General features: G+C 33.4%; 4 protein-coding genes and 1 long non-coding RNA gene across 5 annotated transcripts in view; all 5 read left to right on the top strand.

The window, feature by feature from the left end:
- The first annotated feature begins 789 nt into the window (after positions 1–789).
- Positions 790–5,382, top strand: LOC124385736. The gene is given in 7 exon segments (XM_046848984.1): positions 790–871; positions 1,036–1,191; positions 1,194–1,391; positions 1,547–1,882; positions 1,994–2,107; positions 3,008–3,048; positions 4,682–5,382. Coding segments are annotated over 7 exon segments (1,005 nt in total). The 5' UTR covers positions 790–828; the 3' UTR covers positions 4,799–5,382.
- Positions 5,383–5,953: 571 nt separating this feature from the next.
- Positions 5,954–8,648, top strand: LOC124386129. Its single transcript, XM_046849780.1, has 6 exons — positions 5,954–6,021; positions 6,531–6,881; positions 7,647–7,991; positions 8,117–8,230; positions 8,361–8,410; positions 8,514–8,648. Exons 1-6 carry the CDS (start codon positions 5,979–5,981, stop codon positions 8,646–8,648), a joined length of 1,038 nt encoding a protein of 345 aa, XP_046705736.1. The 5' UTR covers positions 5,954–5,978.
- Positions 8,649–9,437: 789 nt separating this feature from the next.
- LOC124385740 lies at positions 9,438–12,277 on the top strand. The gene is made up of 6 exons (XM_046848988.1): positions 9,438–9,525; positions 9,936–10,286; positions 11,169–11,504; positions 11,683–11,796; positions 11,880–11,908; positions 11,996–12,277. The coding sequence occupies exons 1-6, from the start codon at positions 9,474–9,476 to the stop codon at positions 12,089–12,091; spliced, it is 978 nt and encodes a 325-aa protein (XP_046704944.1). The 5' UTR covers positions 9,438–9,473; the 3' UTR covers positions 12,092–12,277.
- Positions 12,278–12,529: 252 nt separating this feature from the next.
- LOC124386128 overlaps positions 12,530–25,616 on the top strand; it is a 32,542-nt gene continuing 19,455 nt past the window's right edge. The window contains exons 1-2 of the mRNA XM_046849779.1: positions 12,530–13,057; positions 13,522–13,872. Coding sequence (XP_046705735.1) covers positions 12,997–13,057; positions 13,522–13,872 — 412 coding nt within the window. The 5' untranslated portion in view covers positions 12,530–12,996. The remainder of the gene's footprint in view (positions 13,058–13,521; positions 13,873–25,616) is intronic.
- LOC124385751 lies at positions 15,523–17,202 on the top strand. The gene is made up of 3 exons (XR_006925794.1): positions 15,523–15,636; positions 15,733–15,761; positions 16,973–17,202. It is a non-coding gene; the product is annotated as an uncharacterized LOC124385751 (long non-coding RNA).

Here is a 25,616-nt window from a genome sequence, read left to right as displayed (position 1 = left end):
GCAGAAGAAGAACGGTAGGACGTGATTGGTTCGTGTCACACAGTGGTTTAGGAGGAACTGTTTTAACACTTTAAACACAAAAAGCATTCAACATGACTAGAGCATATCTGATTGATATTTATAAAACCAAAATATGAAACCTATGATTGCAGTATTGAAATAATGTAAAGCATATATATTACTACTATAGTCTGTATATTAATAAAAATATTTATTTCAATATGTGTTCAGGGTCAGAAATCACTCAGGGAAGTCTGATGGAGCTTGTGGTGGTAGTTTGCATAATTTTTCAGGGTTTGGTATATTGATGTTTTTTTGTTCCCATGAAGAAGTGCACATTTGTATTTGATAGTCCAGTTCCTCACATAATCCAAAACTCAGAGAAGCAGATGCACATGCAGATAAAACTCTTAAAAGGAATAGCAACGAATTCCAAATTGTAACAAGCAATAGTCTGGTGATTTGCAAATAAACTCCAAAGAGGCAAAAATTAGTAGCCAAAAGTGGCCATACTTGGAGGCCAATCTGCCTACAGGAAACTGAAGTCAAAATGCTAATCAACTCAACATTTAAATACAGTATAAGAGATTTAGTAAAATTTCACTCATTTTTTCTGTAACATTTTCCTTGTCGGGGTTTTTTTTTATTCACCACAGACTTCTAGTGAACTTAACTGTGCTCCAAAAATAGAAGCGTCGCTCTGATGGAGATTTTGTTCATGGTTTTAAGCAGCCAATCTGATGAGAGTCTCCAGAACAAAACACATGATGATTTGTTCATCTGATCATTTTTCACAGCTCCGCCTAACAGTATATTTCACCTCCGAGGATGAAACCTGTGTGGATTTTGCTCTTGTCTCTGAACATAATAAGTAAGTTTTAAAGAATTAAAAAAACATTAATGCAATTGTTATTACTATTATTATAATTATATTAATTATTATTATATTAATTATTATTATTATTATTATTATTATTATTATTATTATTATTATTATTATTATTATTACAGCAATTTTTTTTTTGCATTTTCTAGTTTCAGCCCATGTTGTGGATTTTTCCAGAAAATCATTTATTTCAATTCTCTCAATAAAGTCTGGAAACCAAGTAACTCTTCACTGCCCTCTTCAAGAAATTCCCAATGCTGTGAGTGTGGTTTGGTACAAACAGCATTTTGGAGAAATGCCCCAAAAGTGGGGGAAAGATTAGCCTATAAGGAGGTGAAAATAAACCCCACTTTTGATGCATTAGGATTTACAATAGTAGCGAATACTAATGAGATTTCTCTTACGATACCACAAATAAACTTTAATGATGGAGGACTTTACTACTGTGGGAAAAGCTACTTGGACGATTTTGCATTATCCAGTGGCGTATTCTTGGCAGTGACAGGTAAAGAAACATCTCAAATTAAATTTGCTGTTTGTTCAGAGCTCTGGAAATAACCAGTTTATAGCCATATTACATACAAGACTTGTAAGACGTGTATTTATCCTTATACGGATTATATAAGAAAAGTATCTCACATTATTTATTCTCCTGAGCAGGAGATAAAGATGTAAAAGTCTCAGTGAACCAGAGCAGTGTATCAGACTCGGTTCCTGCAGGAGCATCAGTGACTCTGCAGTGTTCGGTTCTCTCTGAGAGCAGAGCAGCAGAACTCCAAGTGCTCTGGTTCAGAGCTGCTCCATCACAATCCCATCCTCAAATCATTTACACTCATCACAACAGCAGCCATCAGTGTGAGAGCGAATCTTCTACACACACCTGTGTGTACAACTTGTCCAAGAACATCTTTAGCCTCAATGATACTGGAACTTACTACTGCGCTGTGGCCCTGTGTGGAAAGATCATTTTCGGGAACGGGACAAGAGTTCAGCTGGGTAAAAACATTCACTTTCTCAGAGTAAAACTATATAACAAAGATTTTATTAGCGATTTTTAATAGATTTAATAGAAATATTACTATCTGTCATGTTTTTCTTCATTTACAGTAGCACCTGTGGATCGGGTAGTGATGTATCTCGCTGTAGCATTGGGGGCGTGCTTGCTTGTGATTGTTTTTCACATTATAACATGTAAATGGAGGAACTGTGAACATATCAGTGGTGAGTCTTCAGTGAAATTTACTAGTATTCATTTGTATAAGAGTGTTGGCCTGGGAAAACTTTGATAATTATACCCGTTTTACATTTTCCACATATCATTCTGATCATTAATCAATTGGTAGAAGTGGTAGAACCCTAACCCTAACCCTAACCCTAGCTCAGTTTCAGTGGTTAGGGCTTACTGATTGGAAGGTCATTAATTTAAACATCATTATCACCAATAGTGCCAATCTTGGGCACTTGAGCAATGCTCTTAACCAGCTGTGCTCCTGAGGCACCGTATCGAGGCTGACCTTGTGCTCTGACCCTGGCTTCCTAACATTGCTGGAATATGCAAAGGGAGAATTTCACTGTTCTGTAATGTAAATATTACACGCCACATTTATTTAATCATTTTCCTGTATTCATATATGCATTTTACATTTGGAAACCACTAACCACTAAGTTCCCAATGTCTTTACATGCATCTCAAAACATTGTTTTTGTTTGTTTCTTCCAAAAAACTCTAAAGAGTGAATATATTTAATGGTTTTAATTCAATTCCACTGAAATGCACAAATACACTGATTGTCCTAAAACCAATGCTATATAATAATAAATATTTATGTCATTTATCAGTCAATGCATACAATATAAAAAATATTAACATGAACATTATAATTTTTTATCTGCCTTTATTCACAGCCAGGAGCATTTCTTTTGTTAAAATGGCCTCTTATTTATGCAATTCTACAATTTATATGGTTTTAAACAAAGTCTATGTCTACTATTAGCAAAAAAATAAATAATTTGACATTGTTACCAAACCCTATAACTTTTAAGCAACAGTAATAATTTTAATAAACAGTAGTTTAAATTAAATCTGGATATTTGGATCTAACTTTGAACATTTTCTTGCAGTGAAAGCTGAAGAGATGTCAGTACAGAAAACATCAAGTCAGGTAACTAACACTGATTACACACATTATTATTATTATTATTATTATCATTATTATTATTATTATTATTATTATTATTATTATTATTATTATTATTATAAGCACCAGTTCACATTAACAATGCTTTATTTGAGTTAAAACACTACACTTCCCATCAGTCAATGCAGCAAGCCATATGTATTTCTCGAACATGTTCTCACCACCAACTCGTCACATATGTTTGTTAGTATCCCTTGGCTTCACTTATTGATGCTTTGGGAACCCCTTTGGTGTAATTTTGTAACATTCAGGGATTCCCATAGAACTCTGAACCCAAGCCTGAGGTGTTTTAACATGTTAGGTAAGCAGACTGCCCCAAGGACATATTTATGTGGTATACAACTGATTTTTATTTTTAAAAATGTACTTGCTGTCTGATATCACAGTGCCATCTGCAAAATCGAGTTCAGCAATCCGTTCTCACTCCCAAATAACCCCAACCCATTCTCACTAACCCTTAACCTTACCCTAACCCCAACCCATTCTCACCAACCTTAACCCTAACCCAACCCATTCTCACTAACCCTTACCCTTACCCATTCTCACTAACCTTAACCCTAACCCCAACCCATTCTCACTAACCTTACCCTTACCGTAACCCATTCTCACTAACCTTAACCCTAACCCCAACCAATTCTAACTAACCTATACCCCAACCCATTCTCACCAACCTTAACCCTAACCCCAACCCATTCTCACTAACCCTTACCCTTACCCTTACCCATTCTCACTAACCTTAACCCTAACCCCAACCCATTCTCACTAACCCTTACCCTTACCCTAACCCATTCTCACTAACCTTAACCCTAACCCCAACCAATTCTAACTAACCTATACCCTAACCCATTCTCACTAACCTTAACCCTAACCCCAACCCATTCTCACTAACCCTTATCCTTACCCTTACCCTAACCTGCTCTTACTAACCTCAAACCTAACCGTAACCTGTTCTCACTAACCCTTACCCTTACCCTAACCTGTTCTTACTAACCTCAAACCTAACTGTAACCTGTTCTCACTAACCCTTACCCTTACCCTAACTCCAACCCATTTTCACTAGCCCTTACCCATACCCTTACCAATACTCTTACCCTTACCCTTACCCATTCTCACTAACCCTTACCCTAACCCCAACCCATTCTCACTAACCCTTATCCTTACCCTTACCCTAACCTGTTCTTACTAACCTCAAACCTAACCGTAACCTGTTCTCACTAACCCTAACCCTGACACTAACCCCAACCCATTCTCACTAACCCTAACCCTCAACCTAACCCGTTCTCACTAACCCTAACCCTCAACCTAACCCTAAAACTTTCTCACTTATCCTAACCCTAACACTAGCACAAGCTCATTGAAACTATCTGTATTTTATCCTCTCTTTAACACAAAGCTCAGTGAGTATTAGAGGGATAAGTTTAATTCTAAAAGAAGTCATATTAGTTTCAGATAAAACACTACATAATCTACTACAATAATCTACTTCAGTACAAATATATCATCCAGCAAAACTAGGTGAAATGATGTATTGCACTTATATTTCCTTCAATAATCTCAATCTTTAATTGAAATGAATCTTTCCTATCTGTTCCCACAGAGCCGTGATGCAGCAGAGCTGATTTTTGCTGCCTCACACATCAATAAAAGAAGTGGAACGAAAGAACGAGCTCATGATAATGTGTATACTGAAGTGATTTACTCTACTGTTTCATAGATCATATGTTTACTCCATGTTCTTCTTTGTCTCCTCCATGTTCTTTCCCAAAAAAAACAAGGCAATTAGTAAATGTAATAACAATTTAATAATATAATGTCTGTGTGTGTTCATGACTGTGAATGACTGCATGTACATGGTTCCCTGTAATGGACTAACATCCTGTCTAAGCTGTACATTTAGTTTAGTTATTTGTCAGCTTTGTTGGATGAATCTGAGGGATGTGGTGGAGAAACAGGACAAGACGATTCCATGAAGCTCCACATCACAACTTACAGGACTACAAGGATCTGCTGGTAAAATCTTTGTGCTACAGTATATACCATAACATACGTTTAGAGGTCTTGTTGAGTCCAGGCCTTGTGGTGGCACATGGAGATCCTACACAATACTACTGATGTGGTTATAATGTTCCATTTCATTGGTGCACATGTTCATTAAAACATCTTCTATTACATTATATACTAACAGTCAATTTGTATAATCTCATTGATTATTATCATTTTTATTTTGTTTCCTGAAAATGTATATTATTAATATTATGTTCTCTGAAATGTTTGGGTATAAAGGCTGCCGCACTGAAAATAAATAAAATAAGAAATGAAATCCTTCTTTTTGAATTCTTTAATTTTACTGTGCACCTGAGCCTGTGTTACATATACTGAGGTTATGAATTACTTTACGGTGTGCATGATGCAAATATCTTTAACTATGAAATCCATCTATAGATCAATGAGAAGTGATTGCTTTCTGTTTAACAAATTAGATTTCTGATCCGAAAGTTAAATCCCAGTGCCTACTGTATACGATGCCACACTTGGGGCTTAGGGAAACGTTTTTACCCTTAAACTGCTCAGTTGAAGTTACATAAGCAGAGTGAATCAATAGTTTTTTTTCTTTTTAAACTTGAACTCTAATTTATATTTAGTCCTTTGTTTTTTTATTACAGCACAGAGTTTACAGTACAGAACTTTTCTGTGTTGAGATTTTTCTTTGTTGTACCACAAATTCTTGTAAACGCATTTGAGTTACAAAAATAGAAACATAACAGGAAGGAAATTTAAATGCGTGACTTGAAGCAGCCAATGAGATTATCATCTGTAATGCATAAACACCTTGTGCTGCCATCATTTAACCACTTTTTTAGCAGCTCAACCAGGGTCTTATTTTATCTCTGAAAATGGCATCACTGTGGATAATTGTCATTGCTTTATACACAATATGTGAGTTACATTATTATGCAGATTATATAATTTTTTCCTTATTAATATAGTATTTAAATCCTATTTAAAAAGTCATATCTATTTCACAGATTGTTGTATTTGGATATATACCTTTTTCTTTTTTTGCATTAATTCAATTTGCAATTAATACTTAATTAGTTATTATTACATTTTGTTTGCAAAACCTTTTAATAGATTGAATGCTGGCAAAATAATAGCTAGCCTTGATTTAAACATTTCTTTATCGCTTTTTACAATCTTTACATCAAAAAATTTAAAAAATGTTATAATAGAAACAATACTACCCAAAAAAAGAATAAAGAAAGAAAGAAAGTCTTCAGTTGGTGATTTCTTCTACATGCATGTTTTCTAAAATTTTGTCTATTTCAAAAGAAAGACTGCTCTATTTTTTTATTATTATTTATTTTCCATTTTATAATTTTATACATAATTTTTCCTGATTTTTTTTTTAATTGTCGTGCTTCATCATTCCGCAATTAATGTTCTAGCTCCAGTCCGATCTGTGGATCTTCTCCAGCCATCATTTCTCTCAGTGAAGCCTGGAGAACATGTTACTCTTGTATGTCCATTTGGAGATAATCATCGGACTGAAAGTGTGATTTGGTACCAGCAAAGATTTGGAGAGATGCCTCAAAAAGTCGGGGAAAGATTAGCGTATAAGGAGATAAAGATTTCCCCAGCGTTCGAGAGGTCAGGATTTACACTGAAGACGAGTGAACACGGCATTTCTCTAAAAATTCCACAAGTGAATAGAGATCATGGAGGACTTTACTACTGTGAACGATTTTTTAACTTGGAGAACGTTACCTTATCTAATGGAACCTTCTTGTCTGTGAGAGGTAATTTATTACATCATTCATTATTAGTTATTAAATCCGATTTTACAGTACATTAATCCAAACACTTTGAACATCCTGCATTTTATTTAAAAATCACCTAAAATATTAAAGTAATGCAATTCAAATAGATTTACCTTCCTGAATTATTCACTACTTTGTACTTTGTATATAAAACTTCATTACTGTTATTTGCACTACTATGAACATTACTGATCTGTTATATACTCCGGATTCCTATTTAATACTCGTACTGTCTATATTATCTCACATTGTCTGTATTGTCTTGTATAGGCCAAGTTGAATGTATAGTGTTATTTATGTGTGTACTTTTAAGAGTCACTAACAGCTGCAACTAAATTCCTTGTGTGTGTCAAAACGTTTGGCCAATAAACCAGATTCTGATTCTGATGCTGATAAAATGTAATGGAATCTAAGAAAGTCCTCACTGTCAGTGTGCAGTATGTATATAGAGGATTTAAACAACTGGTACATAATAACTGTTTAACTGTTTTTAAATAGTTTTTAATATATAAAATTGTAAAGTGATTAAGGAAAAAGCACAGTGTTAAAATCTGCATAAAGTTCAAAACCTCACTCATTTACTGTTATTTATTTATTTATTTTTCATTCAACAATTTCTAATTGTTATGATGCGACGTGTGGAAGAGAAATAGATTTCAATGATCTCAGCATTTGAATGTTTGCAGATTTAGGGTCAGTAAAGAGAGCATGATCTTACATGATGTCTATTATGACCCTGAGCAGGTGATGAAGATGAAAAGGTTTTAGTGTTCCAGAGCAGTGTGTCAGACTCGGTTCCTGCAGGAGCAGCAGTGACTCTGCAGTGTTCGGTTCTCTCTGAGAGCAGAGCAGCAGAACTCCAAGTGCTCTGGTTCAGAGCTGCTCCATCACAATCCCATCCTCAACTCATTTACACTCATCACAACAGCAGCCTTCAGTGTGAGAGTGAATCTTCTACACACACCTGTGTGTACAACTTGTCCAAGAACATCTTCAGCCTCAATGATACTGGTACTTACTACTGCGCTGTGGTCCTGTGTGGGAAGATCATTTTCGGGAACGGGACACTAGTACAGCTGGAGAATTGTGGTTGGTTATTTTGTGTATTTTAATTGGGTTTATAAGATACAAAAATCTAAATAAATATTTATTTCCAGTTGTTAATGTTGGAAGTTCATATGCTGACATTAACTTGATTTTTCTGTCTCACAAAGCGTCTTCTAATCCTGTAGTGATGAGTCTGGGAACAGTGTTAGTAATGTGCGGGATTTTGATTTCGGTTCAAGCTGCTTTACTGTGTCAAAGGAAAAACTCTCAGCAACACAGAGGTACGTGTTTAACGTTACAGTGTCAATTTATTCATCAGTATGTGTTTTTGAATAACAATAGACTTCAAAATGATTATTTGGGTCAAAACGTCTATCAGTAAAATACAATAAGGATTTCTTTTGTCCCCAGAGAGAATTCAGCATGGTGCTATAACCAACATTGAAAAGACAAACGTTCAGGTACTTGTACACTTGTGCAGAAAATAATAATCATAATTAGATTTTTCATTGAAATTGAGAATAAATGCAGAGCTGAGAGCTAATTTATGTACATTTTTTACAGGCCGGTGAAACTGTGGAGCTGAATTACGCTGCTTTACAATTTAATGACCAGAAAACTAAAAAATTGAGAAAAAATCGAGGTCAACCTCAGGAAAGTGTGTACGCTGAAATGAAATATTCCAGCATTACACACTAATATAATATTTAATATTATTCTGGTTTTCTATAATAATCATTTCACAGTGAGGAAACTTTGTGTTAAAACTAAGTTAAAAAATGAACAAAATGTCTCACTAGTTCTAATGAAGAGTTTCTGCAAAGCTTCCCATCAGACAAGATTCCAGTTTCTCTTCTTGTCCTTTAATGTGACTGATACCTGCTTTTTTTGTCCTTAATAAATAATAAATGAAAACTGAATGGTTGCATGTACCGCTGTTTTCTTTGCATCTGAAAGGGAGGGTTGGGGGGTGGGGGGTGTCTGTGGTGTATTCCTGTGAAAAAGGAAGTCGTATGTAACCTGTGTTCGGAAACTACAGTGCAAGCAGATTTTTTGATTTAATTTTTTTAGCTCTCATAGTATTTTTAAAAGTCAGAAATAAACAGTAAAAAAAAAAAATCTGATTAAAATAAAACATGTTATAGAAAAACACTGAAATATAATGACAAAAAAATGGTTTCCACTAATTTTCTATTAAATAATAGATAATAATTATAATAATATAAATAATTGCATTCTTAAATATTTTTACAGTATAATTTAATTCAAACACAACTCCTTATTTTTTACTGCGATTACTGCAATTGAGCAAATAGTAAAAAGCAATAAAGTGGGACACCACTATTTTTTTTTTTTTTTTTTCCACTCATGCAGACTTGTGGTCATATGTGCTCCAAAAGTGTGAAGGAAACATGTGACTTGTAACTTAACCAATCAGATGTAAGTCTGAAAGTATAAAATACTTGATGTCTATCAGTTCCTTTTTTTCTTTTTCTCAATGTGAGAATCATTTCACCTCGGAACATGACTTTAAACTGGACATTTCTTTTCTTCTTCAACATAATACGATTACCAGGTATTGTATTGGACCAGTCTATTAATACTTCTGTTTTTTCTACTTGCTGTTCTTTTTCTAACTATATTTTTATCTCTTTGGTTTAATGTATTAGTTTGTAAATTGTACATAGAACATAAAAAAAAATTAAAAATTTAAAAAAAGATGCTTTTAGACATAATAAATATTGGTGTGCTGTTGAGGAAAATATTTACTTTATAAAATTGTATTGTCTATTTTATTTTTTAATTATTAATCATTACTATTACCTATACAAAGAAAAGAAAAAAGATACTAAAATTCAATGTGTATATTTTATGCATTAACATCCACCTAATTTTGCTCTCAACTGTCAACATTTTAACAAAAGACTTCAATTTTTGTTGCATTTACAGTAAGCATTTTTTTTATCCTGTGTTTCCTCACATTAGGTTCAATTCAAATGAATATCATCAGTCAGCCGAACTCAGTCATCAATGCCGCTTCTGGTGAGAACGTGACTCTACACTGCTTTCAAGTGGATGAAGGAGGCACTGATCCCATCCTTTGGTACAAACAAGCAGCAGGACACGAGCCTTGCCTGATAGTCACAGTTCATAAATTTGCTTCAGATCCAGTTTTTGAAGATAATTTCAAGTCACCCAGGATTACCATCAAGAATATAGAAAAAAGCTGCCATTTAAAAATTACGACCGTAGAGCCGTCAGATGAAGCCATGTATTACTGTGGATTAAAAAGGTTTGCAATAAGGTTTGGAAAGGGAACTTATTTATCAGTAAGAGGTGAGAATTGATCTATAACCAGCATTTATTATACAAAATGATGTTTTATTTGCACTGTGATTATTATATTTGTAAATGATTTTATGAATTGTGTTTAAAAAATTTAATTTTATATTTTTTTGTGTATATGTAAATTTTTTTATATAATATTAGTCAAAGTCATCTATAATTATCTTACATACAATATATTTAGAAATTGGCATTAATTTACAAGAAATTCATGACGTTATCATAGGAGGGAGCAATTTCTGAAAAATTCATTTTAATGATAAAATGTCAGCTCTGTATCAAATTCTTTGCAGATCTAAAATTTCCCTAAAAATACAAAAATATAGTCTACATATATTCATTATTTATATACAAATACCTACATGCATACACACACTTATATATACTTATATACACTATATGGCCAAAAGTATGGGGTCACCCAGTCATAAGTATGGTATGTGATTTATGAGCATTGCATTTCCCATTTCCCATTGCCATGCTCGAGCAAGTTTGGGTTTTCAAGTTCAATTGAATGCAGAATTGTATTAGAGCAAATCTAAAGACGTCCTGTACAATTGAGTGCCTCCAGCTTTGTGGAAACAGTTTGGAAAAGAACCACATATACCAGGAAAGGTCAGGTGTCCCAATACTTTTGGCAATACAGTGTATATTATACTGTATATACAAGTATAAGTGTTCTGTAGTGTAATATTTGCCATGGGTATTTTGGAGAAGTCAGTATCAGTCACTGAAGGTAGTTATTTGATGGTGTTTGTTTATCTAATTAAATTATCCACATAAAGATTGAAAAATAACGTAAAGCTCAGTGTTTTACTTTCCTGGCTGAATGTGTAATCTAATATAATGTGCTAATTATATTACATTGTGCAGGTAAACCAGATTTAGGGGTATCAGTGTTCCAGAGCAGTGTATCAGACTCGGTTCCTGCAGGAGCATCAGTGACTCTGCAGTGTTCGGTTCTCTCTGAGAGCAGAGCAGCAGAACTCCAAGTGCTCTGGTTCAGAGCTGCTCCATCACAATCCCATCCTCAAATCATTTACACTCATCACAACAGCAGCCTTCAGTGTGAGAGCGAATCTTCTACACACACCTGTGTGTACAACTTGTCCAAGAACATCTTCAGCCTCAATGATACTGGAACTTACTACTGCGCTGTGGCCCTGTGTGGGAAGATCATTTTCGGGAACGGGACACGAGTACAGCTGGGTGAGAAGAACACAGTTTAGTTATTTTCTAAATATGTAAAGCCAATAATATTTTGTATATATATATATATATATATATATATATATATATATATATATATATATATATATATATATATATATGTATATAAAATATCAGTATATATAATATAATAATTATTATTGTGTTTGTGCTACAGAAAAATCAGTGGATCCTGTAGTGATCTTCCTCTCTTTAGCTTTGGGAGTGTGTGTGCTTATTATCTTTACTCACATCATAACCTGTAAATGGAGGAACTGTGAATGTGGCAGTGGTGAGTTTACATGAAGATTGTGCATCTAAAAATCAAATTATGTTCCTTTAATAAATCTTAATGCAATATGATTTGATCCACAGTAAGATTCCATCCTGATTCTCCCAATAAGGTAAATAACCTTAAAATGTAAAAAAAAAACACTATAACAGTAATAAATGAAACTCGGACAATGAACACTTTATGTTGATTCCCGCAGGGTCGTTCTACTACCGATCTCTATTTCTTACTGCCGAAGAAAAACACATCTCAGGACAGTGTGTATTCTGAAGTGGTTTACTCCTCTTTTAAGTAGGAGATAATACTAATGATTTATATTAACTGTGATATATTAGGCATGCACTCACAATCTTACACTGTTTCTTAAATGCATTCCTTTTTTGTAGCTGTGTGTAAAATAATTCAGTGGTTTGATGCCAAATAGAGGAAGCACATTCCCCAAAAAAGTGAATTATTATATTATAAAGATTGTAACAATCTTATGTTAAATATAGAGTAACAAATTTCATATAAAAACATAAAAATAAAAATGTAGAGTGACAAATGTCAAATAAATTTCTACAATAAATATTGTGTGTAATCATTTTACTGGATTCTTCTGACTAGGTTTTATTATGGTATTGTTTAATTGCTTTTCATATATAATCATTATTTTTATGCTACAGTAGAATCAGTGGATCCTGTAGTGATCTGCTTTGCTTTCGCTTTGGGAGTGTGTGTGCTTTAAAAGTTCACTTTGCTTTAAATAAGTACAATAAAGTCGAAATGACACTAGAATAACAGAGATATATGTAAATCAGTACTACAGTATTATACAGTAGTTATTTACAGTCATAGAATGAATTGGGAACTACTGGATGTCTCCTCTACTACATTGTACTTTTAATACTGAACTGATTAGATTTTGGTATACATCAAACAAGGTCACAGGAAGGTCAAATGTCACAAAACATTAATTGAACAGCTTCCTTTGTGTATAATTTAAGGATATTTCAGGTATGCACACCCTAGTTAAACTAAAGTTGCTGCCAGATTAAAAGGAAATGCTGATTTTGAAAAGGACACCATGTGCATTTTTTGTAGCTGTAGCTTTAGGGAGGAGAAACTCACAGGAAATGTGTGATGTCAGAATCTCATTTCATACTTGGACTTGAGAGGGTGTGAGCTCAGTTTGAATTCATACCAGCATATCAAGAAGACATGCAGCACACAGACCTAATAATGCTGATGTGGACTAAAGTAGTGCTTCTTAATAAATGTGGTAAGTGCACACGTTTTCGATTTTCTAATCAAATAAAGAATTTCAATCAAAAGCTAATAAACAAGATGAAAACCAAAAAAAAATTCCTGAATGTCTGAAATTTTTGTAACTAACTGTATATATTATTTATACAGTAGCAAATAGACATCTTTATGCCCAAATTTCCCCAAAATGCTTTCTCAGATTTTCAATCATTTGCTTGACATATTTGGATAAATGCATTTGCCTGATATGTTTATTTTTTCAGTTTACTTACAAGAGTTGTAGTTTAAATCGTATTGATTTTACAGATATTCTATCTTGAATCATTGAATTGCAATGCAATACAAATCTGAGATTTGGAATCGTTATCAATGTGCGGCCAAAGCAGTCATACACATATACAAAGTAACAGATTTCAGTGCTATTTTGCGAAAAAATGTGATTTGTTTATATTATTTGTTCTCTGGATCCTCACACTGCAGTAGTTCCTGCACAAATGAACGTCGTCCATCAGCCAAACCCGGTGATCGCTGCTTCTGCTGGTGAAGAAGTGACTCTACAGTGTTTTCTGCTGGAAGAACAAAACACAGATCCCATCGTTTGGTACAAGCAAGCAGCAGGACTCGAGCCTTCTTTAGTGGCCGTAGTACAGAAATTACAGGATCCCATTTACAACAAGGAATTAAATTCCACAAGGTTCCGAATCGAGAAAGAAAACAAAAGCTGTAATTTGAGAATAATCAACGTGGAAGCGTCAGACGAGGCCGTGTATTACTGCGGCATGATTACATTTTACACAGTGTTTGCGAAAGGAACTTTTTTATCAGTGAAAAGTAAGTAATTATAGTTACAAATCTTAAAATTTTGAAGTGAGGTCTATAAGCATCTCTTAATGTTGGATCTTGGATAATGCGGCAAAATAATGCATTTAATGTACATGAAGAGACAAAATCCATTATCTAAAAAGTACAGCTTCAATAGTACCAGATTGGCAATAACATTAAAAGGTGAATCTATATAAAGATAAAGGGATATATGTACAATATGCAAAAAGTTGTTTTAGAAACAGCATTTAAATCATTTCATGGTTTGACCTTGCACTGAAATGCACAGAGGCAAATCCCTCAGATGCAGTGTATAACAAATAAACATTATATCAGTGGTGTACACGCATTCGTACTGAAATATTTCAGTACAGTGCTTTAAGTTCAGTACACGTATGCGATCATTTGTACGTGCGTAACATAGTTAAAATCTCTCATGAAAGTATAAAGTAGCGGACCGCAATTTTGTTTATTCTCCGCTCACACAGTTTTTTTCTGTTTTAAACTTGAAAACATACACAACAATGCCAGGGGCATAAAAAGAAGCTAGAGTTAGCACAGTGTCACTCCGTCTGGAAATAATATAACATTTGTTTTGCGCATGCATGAAAACGCTAAATATTCAATAGGGATTCAAGATAAAAAGCTTTTTTTTTTACTTTTCATTTCACTGCATTCCTGCATATAACTGTTTATTATGAGAAAAAAAAAACTAGCTAACACTAGTGCTATGGATTATTTAGCATTTTATGTCCATCTTAAATAATTTCTCTCAAAAGGAAATCCTGACATATCGGGGGAGTAAATGAATGAAGAATGGAGAGAATGAAGACAATTGTTAAAGTCTGCTAAAATACGTAGAACAGTTAAGTAGATTATATCTTTAGAAAAATTAATACACAAACAGGGTCTAACAAATGTAAACTATTAAATTAAATTAAATTAAATTAAATTAAATTAAATTAAATTAAATTAAATTAAATTAAATTAAATTAAATTAAATTAAATTAAATTAAATTTTGACTTTATTTATTTTATTTTAATTGATTTAATTGATTACTTGATTTAATTAATATAATTAAAAAGTGTATTTCATTGATTTGATTTAATTATTCTAAAATATTATTTTATGTATAATTTAACCAACCACTCCTATTATATACATATATAACCTTTCTCTAACCTCTCTATATTCCCCTGAGCAGGTGATGAAGATGTAAAAGTGACAGTGCTCCAGAGCAGTGTGTCAGACTCGGTTCCTGCAGGAGCATCAGTGACTCTGCAGTGTTCGGTTCTCTCTGAGAGCAGAGCAGCAGAACTCCAAGTGCTCTGGTTCAGAGCTGCTCCATCACAATCCCATCCTCAAATCATTTACACTCATCACAACAGCAGCCTTCAGTGTGAGAGCGAATCTTCTACACACACCTGTGTGTACAACTTGTCCAAGAACATCTTCAGCCTCAATGATACTGGAACTTACTACTGCGCTGTGGCCCTGTGTGGGAAGATCATTTTCGGGAACGGACACGAGTACAGCTGGGTGAGAAGAACACAGTTTACAGATTACTCACAGTTTACAGTATTATCTAAATATTTATATATATATATATATATATATATATATATATATAATCCTGATTGTTTTTTTTTGTGCTACAGAAAAATCTGTGGATCCTGTAGTGATCTTCCTCTCTTTTGCTTTGGGAGTGTGTGTACTTATTATCTTTACTCACATCATAACCTGTAAATGGAGGAACTGTGAAGGCGGCAGTTGTGAGTTTACATGAAAATTATGTATCTAAATATTATATCATATACCTTTACCTTTATATCTTTTTGAATTCTAATGTAATTTGTTTTGCTCTACAGTGAGATCTCATCACGGTTCTGCAAACCAGGTAAATAACTAAAAAAAAAAAAAAGGTGAGATATTATATTATATATACAGTCAGACTCCGACCTGCAAACACTCGATTTACAACATTTTGGACATACGACGGTCACCTACAACGAACAATAAAAAACTAAATAAAAACAATCTAAGAAAATCTAAATTTTTCTATGAAAAATTTTCAAAATCCACGCACGTTAAGTAGATTTGACAGCACCGCAAACAGTGTAAGTATGACTGGCAGGCATGCATTGTGGGTATCAGAGACACATTAATTGGCGTGACCTCGCATAGTTCATGCGTGTTTAGAGTGATCTTGTGCGTTCTCTTATTTTGTAAAGTGATTTTACACTTTGCTGCTTTATTTACTGTCAGAACGCATCATAGTCACTCTTCTCAACTTACCATCTGATGGATATACAACCGGTTTTACTATGTCATAAGTTGGGGTCTACCTGTATATATAAATATATATCCAAAATATTGAGTCACCTGTCCTTTCCTGCTATATGTGGTTCTTTTCCAAACTGTTACCACAAAGCTGCAGGCACTCAATTGTACAGTCTTTAGATGCGCAATAATACAATTTTGCATTCACTTGAACTTGGAAACCCGAAACTGTTCCAGCATGGCAATGCCCCTGTGCACAAAGTGAGATCCTTGAAGATCTGGTTTAAATGCTTTGGAGATGAAGATTGGAAATAATTGTGAAATGCAATGCTCAAAATCACAAACTGTACTAATGACCAGGTGACCCAATAGATTTGGCAATATAGTGTGTATATATTAATAATAACATTATTATTCATATTATTCATATTCATATTCATATTATTATTATTATTATTATTTATATTTACATTATATTATTAATTATATTATTATTATTATTATTATTATTATTATTATTATTATTATTATTATTATCATATTATTATTATTATTATTATTATTATTATTATTATTATTATTATTATTATTATTATCATATTATTATTATTATTATTATTATTATTATTATTATTATTATTATTATCATATTATTATTATTATTATTATTATTATTATTATTATTATTATTATTATTATTATTATTATTAATATTATTATTATCATATTATTATTATTATTATTATTATTATTATTATTATTATTATTATTATTATTATTACATCAACAACTTGTAATTTTGGCAAAAAAAATTATGTTGATTTCCAGGTTCGTTCTGCTGCCAATCTCTATTTCTCTGCTTTACATTTCAAAGAGAGGAAACTCAGACCTCAGGACAGTGTGTATTCTGAAGTGATGTACTCCTCTTTTGCTTAGAATATGTTTCAGCCAGGCTTTATATTAGGTATGATGTTACTGCACTCAGTGTCTCGCTTTGTTTCATGATTGCATTGTTCAGTGAATCTAGCGCAAATATTACATGTAGTTTTGCTTTGTTTCTTGCTGTATGTAAAAAAAAAATCAGTGGTCAAACAGAGCTTAATAATTTGTAAGTAAAAGAAAATATCAAATATCAAATATATAAAATTATAGAAAATAGTTATTAAAAACATTGTTACGGTCTCATGCCAAAGGTGAAGACACAAAGTGCACTATACAGAATGTCTGTAATTACTGCAATAAACATTGTGTTTTAACACGTTTGATCATTTCAATGGATTTTATGCATTCTGGAAAACTACTGTCAGTATCAAAGCACCTGCTGTATTATATGACTGATTACATTGCAATACTGGTGTTAATCATACATTTAAATTACCTTTGCTAGAAGGAAGAAAAAGGTGAAAACACCTAATTATTTAGATAAATACTATTGGGGCATATGTTTACAGTAAACACTACAGATGTGATGTGATATCAGTGCTATAGGTTGAAAAGTGCATTGTTTCCTTCTTTTACAATACAAAACATGGTGTAAGCAACAGAATTTAGAGATTTAAATGATCTGATGTTGGACAGAATTCGGTATGATGAACAAATTCCTGAGATTTTGGGGGGTGAACAGATCTTAAGGGTCTCGTATTCATATTTTAATTTCAACCATGAATGTAACTGTGTTAGTGCATCATTCAATATCAGTCAAGAAGATGTATATATTTCACACTATGCACACTGTAGAAACACTGCATTTACAGTATAACACGTTTGTCAGTGTCCTCACACTAGAGCCTGAAACACGAGCACAGAGGTGGTTGGATAAAACAAGCCCCGCCCCCAGATGATGTCAATGCCACAGTGCTTGCTATAAGGACAACCCACATCCTTCTTCAAACTCACAAGCAATGCAACTATAGTTCTTGTTCAAACTCAGAATTATGTTAAACAATATGTATTTATTACTTTTTGAATAAAATTACTTTACATTATTTGCATATTCAGCAAAGATCATACTGAAGTGTAACACAGACAAGGTTATTAGTGGGAACTCAAAGAAAACAAGACGCTTTAAACAGTGTACTGGTGTAAAATAATTTACTTAAATGTAAATGTATTTATTAAACTAATACATTCATGTAAATAAAAATGTATAATAATCATTTATTATATAGTAATTACATTACACAAGGAAAATAAATAAATGGAATACATTTTCCTGTAGTTCAAATATTTTTATACAAAACACACATTTTGTGTGTAAAAGTTTTAGATGTATGACTTATATGTTACATCTTAGAAATTTTCACATCGGAGTACACACACTCAGCTGAAGGGCCGGTTCTTCTTTTTCCAGCTTTGCCTTTTCTCTTAGAGAATTGTAAAGCAGCATAATTCTGTGTTTCACCTGCGTCAGATTTCTAAAAAAAAAAAAAAAAAAAAAAATTATATCATCTAAAAGTAACAGCTCTATAATATGTATAAAATCGGTAACTGTACCACACACACACACACACACACACACACACACACACACACACACACACACACACACACACACACATACACACACACATATTTCAACAAAGAATAGCATTAAAACCAAGAACATTTGGACTGTTGTGTACATTTGAGCAACATAATTATCAATTATATATTATTACAGCACATTAAAAGAGAAAGTTAATAACAGAGTATAATAGAGAGAAAAAAATTAACTAAACCATGAAGAAAAAAAAATCTATATTCAGCATAAATAATAAACATATTACTATATATGAATTGTTGCACACGTACTGTACCTGTCTTAAATCTGAAGAAGTTTCTAGAGAAGTGTTTCCTATTAACACAGAAATACACTTAATGTTTAATAAAAATCTAAGCAACTTTAATTATAGTCTGATGACTAAAGCACTTACTCTGATCACATTTTCTTCTCCTCAGTAGGAAATAAATGAGACAGAACATCAGAAGTGCGCACAAACCCAAAGCCGCTCCCAAACCGAGCACCGTCCAATAACAGAGATCTGATCATTTCACCATGTTATTAGTACAAATGATTTAATATGCAAATTATGCTGTGTTTTTTAAAGAATTTATAAAATAAAAATTCAATGATTCTACCTGTTTTTCCATGCGTGTTATTTGCGATGTCATGCATTTTTGTTTCAAACACCACTGAATTATCATTTGGTTTAGATGTTTCTGGTGTAACTGTAACAGCATCATCTATAAATATTCAGTATAAATAAATGATTTAGTAAAAGTCTGTATCTCACTACATTGAGCAGGTGATCAGTGGAACTTGCAGTCTTACCTCTGACTTTCACATAAGTCCCATCTCCAAACACAATGTTAGGTGATGTCAGTGCACAGTAGTACACGGCTTCATCAGACTGAATGATGTTTAAAATGGTCAGACTGAAACAGTCTGAAGATCTTTCTGTTTGGAAACGAGACTTTTTGAATCCATTGTAGATCGTTTCTCCACCAGATTTATAAACTGTGATTATAATCTGAGGTTGTTTTCCATTTGGTTGCATAAAAAAGTTTATTCGGATAAATGCTTGTTTATATACACAACAGCGCAGAGTAGCCGAGTCTCCGATATCCACACTGAGCTCCTTATCAGGCTGATAAACTGGTGATTCTGTGAAGGATTGTGCAGAAACCCAGCGTCCACCAAGTTCTACTGTATCTAGAAAAGGAAATGCATAAATTAGACAATGGATGCAATTTATTGTATTTATTTATTTATTTTAAAATATTTATATCTTTTTGAAACAATTCCATAGAACCATTTTTAGTTCCCCAAGGACCAACTTTCTTCTTAGCACCATAAAATAACCTTTTCCCCACCTTCTACAAAGAATCTCTTAACAAAAGTGGAAATTGTAGAAGACTCATGAAAAGGTACTTTGTGATCTCAATTTATTCCTCCTAGAGACAACACCCCTTACATTTTCTGTATCATATTTAGATTTTTCATTAAAAAAAAGAAAAAAAGATGCCGTAAAAGAGCCATTTTAGTTCCCCAAAGAACTGTACAGTAAATAAAAAAAATATAATACAAAAAAATAATAAACTAAAACCTTTTTCCACCATAAGTGACCTTTTTTGCAGAATTCTACCATGGATGTTAAAAGTTCCTCCCAGAACCATACAATGTCAAAGAACATATTAAGAACTTTTAGTTAAATGTACAAAATTTTATTATTTTGTACAAAGAATACTGTCATAAAATATATACAAGATGGAGATAATTAACTTATATTACTTACACATGGTGCTGAAGATCAAAATTAAAATCCTGAAACAAGTCATTTTTAATTTCTCAGAAATGTATTATATTATTATCTTCAGAATCTGACTGCACTTTGAGCTTAGTGTGAGTTTATATTTATACTGTAGGGGAGGTCTGTACTGAGCATGCCCAGAATATGACGTACACAAATATACTGTATATAGTTGCAAAACAAACCCAAAAAAATTGTGCATATGCTAACATCTATCTATAACAATTTTCCACAATCATGTTTTGATGCACAGAGTTCATGATACAGATGGCTGAATGGAAAATGTACACCTACACTAATCTCTTTGTTGTTAATTTTAAGTCCATTCTTGTTTGTACAAAACCTGGCATATGTACTGTACATCCAGAACAAATGAATATGTAATAAATATACATTTTGTTATTTTACAGAAAAATTAATGGGTAAAAACCACTATTCTACTAATATCTAAGTGTCCATCTCTGAGATAAACTTTTGTACTTGGTCTGGAAGAAGGCATGCATCACTGGCTTAATTTTCTGGCATCTATCGAAAGAGTACTTATTTATATATTAGCTTATCTTATAAAATTTTAACCTAGGCAATTATTCGATGTCACGGATAGACCAGGTGACAGAAACCGGGAATAAAATAGTACGCCTTTAATTGGTCTAAAAATACAAACACATCGAGAGTTTGAGAAGAGACTGTAGCAAAATGGCACACTTAACTGAGTGCTCCCTTAGAAGCGTATCCATGAGCATGGAAGCACAGGAAACAAGAGAGGTGGGAAGTCTGGGTGATCTATGGTCATAACTGGTAGATTGGACTGTGAGTGGAGGGGAATATGGACCGTATATAGGGGACAGGTAAATGGAGGACAGGTGTAGGTGATAAGTAGGAATAGGAAAGTTGTAGGTGATTTGTTTGAGGGAGAGGCTTAGTGAGAATGTGAGCCTTGGAGGGAGGCATGGCTGGTGGTTCTCTGACATTGCCCCCTCCTCCAGGGGTGGATCCTGATGCCCCAATTCCACCTTCACCAGGTGAGCCAGGGCACTCAGAGGAAGGCCTTGCAACCTATCCAGGGTGGGTGGAGGAGGGAAGTCTTGGACAGACACGCAAATTCTGGGGCATGAGGAAGGTTGGGTGGCAGCGGCGGACATTGCGGTGCGACGCCCTCGTTGGTGATCAGGGCTGGAGCTACAGCCTTCTCGGGACTTGGGGGCACCTATCACTAGAATCACACTATGCAACCCTTCCTCTCACTTGAATCACACTATGCACACTGTAGAAACACTGCATTTACAGTATAACACGTTTGTCAGTGTCCTCACACTAGAGCCTGAAACACGAGCACAGAGGTGGTTGGATAAATCAAGCCCTGCCCCCAGATGATGTCAATGCCACAGTGCTTGCTATAAGGACAACCCACATCCTTCTTGAAAACTCACAAGCAATGCAACTATAGTTCTTGTTCAAACTCAGAATTATGTTAAACAATATGTATTTATTACATTTTGAATAAAATTACTTTACATTATTTGCATATTCAGCAAAGATCATACTGAAGTGTAACACAGACAAGGTTATTAGTGGGGAACTCAAAGAAAACAAGACGCTTGAAACAGTGTAGTGGTGTAAAATAATTTACTTAAAGGTAAATGTTTTTTATTAAACTAATACATTCATGTAAATAAAAATGTATAATAATCATTAATCGTATAGTAATTACATTACACAAGGAAAATAAATAAATGGAAAACATTTTCCTGTAGTTCAAATATTTTTAAATAACACACATTTTTGTGTGTAAAAGTTTTAGATGTATGACTTATATGTTACATCTTAGAAATTTTCACATCGGAGTACACACACTCAGCTGAAGGGCCGGTTCTTCTTTTTCCAGCTTTGCCTTTTCTCTTAGAGAATTGTAAAGCAGCATAATTCTGTGTTTCACCTGCGTCAGATTTCTAATGAAAAAATAAAAAAATAAAAAACACAAGCAAATTATATCTATCTGAAAGTAACAGTTTTATAATATGTATAAAATGGGTAACTGTACCACACACACCCACACACACACACACACACACACACACATTTCAACAAAGAACAAAGAACAGCATCAAAACCAAGAACATTTGGACATTTGAGCAACATAATTATGAATTATTACAGCATATTAAAAGAGAAAGTTAATAACAGAGTATAATAGAGAGAAACTATAGAAAAAAAAAAATCTATATTCAGCATAAATAATAAACATATTACTATATATGATTCATTGCACACGTACTGTACCTGTCTTAAATCTGAAGAAGTTTCTAGAGAAGTGTTTCCTATTAACACAGAAATACACTAAATGTTTAATAAAAATCTAAGCAACTTTAATTATAGTCTGATGACTAAAGCACTTACTCTGATCACATTTTCTTCTCCTCAGTAGGAAATAAATGAGACAGAACATCAGAAGTGCGCACAAACCCAAAGCCGTTCCCAAACCGAGCACCGTCCAATAACAGAGATCTGACCATTTCACCATGTTATTAGTACAAATGATTTAATATGCAAATTATGCTGTGTTTTTTAAAGAATTTATAAAATAAAAATTCAATGATTCTACCTGTTTTTCCATGCGTGTTATTTGCGATGTCATGCATTTTTGTTTCAAACACCACTGAAGTATCAGACAAAGTTGGTTTAGATGTTTCTGGTGTAACTGTAACAGCATCATCTATAAATATTCAGTATAAATAAATGATTTAGTAAAAGTCTGTATCTCACTACATTGAGCAGGTGATCAGTGGAACTTGCAGTCTTACCTCTGATTTTCACATAAGTCCCATCTCCAAACACAATGTTAGGTGATGTCAGTGCACAGTAGTACACGGCTTCATCAGACTGAATGATGTTTAAAATGGTCAGACTGAAACAGTCTGAAGATCTTTTTATTTGAAAACGAGTCTTTTGGAATCCATTATAAAATGATTCTCCATTATTTTTGTGAAATTTAACTATAATCCAAGGTTTTTTTCCATTTGGTTGCACAAACAGATTCATTAAGCTACTTTTATGATTATAAAAACAACAGTGTAGATTAGCCGAGGATCCGATATCCACCTCAAGCTCTTTATCAGGCTGATAAACCTTTGGCTCTGTGAAGGATTGTGCAGAAACACAGCGTCTATCAGGTTTCTCTGTATCTAGAAAAAAAAAACCATAGTAATGAATAAAATTAAATTTTATTAAAGACTTTTGAAAGTAAAGGCAACAAGAAGAAGCACAAAATCCAGCAGCTCCATAGAAAAAACATTCTTAGATTGAATAGAATAGAAGCAAACTGTTCAGTAAATTATTAAAAAAATAAAACCCACAAATAACCTTTTAATTAGTATTAATATAAAAAAAAAGTACTTTTACAAAGTAACCACAAAACCTTAAAGAATGCTGTCATAAATTTTATGCAAGATGGAGATAATTCACTCATATTACTTACACATGGTGCTGAAGATCAAAATTAAAATCCTGAAACCAATCATCTTTTATTTCTCAGAAATTCTAGTGTGTGTATTATTTTTATTATCTTTAGAATCTGACTGCACTTGAAGCTTAGTGTGAGTTTATACTTATACTGTAGGGGAGGTCTGTACTGAGCACGCCCAGAATATGACGTGTGACAAATATATATAGTTGCTAAAAAAAAAAAAAGCTCTTTATCATGTTTTGATGTTGCACAGAGTTCATGACACAGATGGCTGAATGGAAAATGTGGTTTATTTGTACACCTTCACTAATGTCTCTTCGTTCTTTATTTCACTGACAGGGTTGTTGGCAGCCGAGGCTCACTGATGCACGTGTGGAGTGAAGGCTGGACCAACAGACAAGCTCCTGTAGCTCAAACTGCTGAAGAAGTTCATGCTGTTAATGCTCGATGGGTCAGGAGTGTTTTGGCAGCAAAAGTGTGAACAAAACAATACTAGTCAGGTGGTCTTACGCTCCAAAACGCAAATATTTTTATGATAAAAACTACATGTGTGAAATGTGACTCAAAAATGTTAAAACCAGGTGTCCACTGAGTCCTTGGGTCAAGACAAGATGGGATCTTTAAGATTTAGGATTTTGTGAAAAATTTGTAATTAAAAAAAACTTTAAAAAAATTCTAATTAAAATCATCATTATGCCTGTAATCGGGCAAAAAATCTTACAGTGTAGCTGTCAAACAGGAAGTTTGTGCTGCATCTCATCAACAGTTCTGCAAACTGGCAAACGTCATATTTATGACCTTGACCTCTGGATACACAGCAAAACTTATGCCAGTGCCACCTACTGGCCAATGGGAACAATAAAATGTTTTCATCTGTCATTTTTGCTCCTCCCCAAATCCTACCCAGTCTTTCCCAAAGTTGGCAATTTTGGCATTTGATCACCCAGATGTTCATTTGTTAATCTAAGGTTACACACACACACACACACACACACACACACACACACACACACACACACACACACACACACACACCACACCACACAAAACAAACAAACAAAAATTATATATATATATATATATATATATATATATATATATATATATATATATATATATATATATATATATGTGTGTGTGTGTGTGTGTGTGTGTGTGTGTGTGTGTGTGTGTGTGTGTGTGTGTGTGTGACTTTTAATAACCTTCATATTTTCAGGTGGCAGTATTTATTATTAGTATTATTTTGAATATATAAAACACACAAGCATTCTGAAAATTCTGCTCATATTATTAATTTCTATCAATGTTTCTTTATACTTTTTTTTTACAAAACTGTACTGTATAAAACTTGTACTATACTTCATAGTTTGTTCGCTCACAGGTCATCTAGAGGCCTGGACACTGGGTTTAATCAGTTTTCCTGTTTTGGTGAACTGATTATTTGGACACAGCAACCGGCATTTAACAAACCAGGCAGAAACATCAAGTACTCATGATGCACGAATTAACATCTACCACCTCCTCCCAGGCCCAGACATGTGCAAATTTTGTACAAACTCTACAATATAAGAATAATAAATTCCTCGTCCATAAAGCTGTTTAGTCGTTTCACCAGCTTGTTGGTTCTTTGACTTTTATTATATTTTCAATAAACACATCAGATACCAGAAGTGCACCATTTTTATTTCACTTCCTACTTGTTAGAAATCATACAGAGACA

The sequence above is a fragment of the Silurus meridionalis genome, chromosome 5 (assembly GCF_014805685.1).
Source record: "Silurus meridionalis isolate SWU-2019-XX chromosome 5, ASM1480568v1, whole genome shotgun sequence".
NCBI classification, from domain to species: Eukaryota; Metazoa; Chordata; class Actinopteri; order Siluriformes; family Siluridae; genus Silurus; species Silurus meridionalis.
This window is presented reverse-complemented; position numbering and strand designations above follow the sequence as displayed.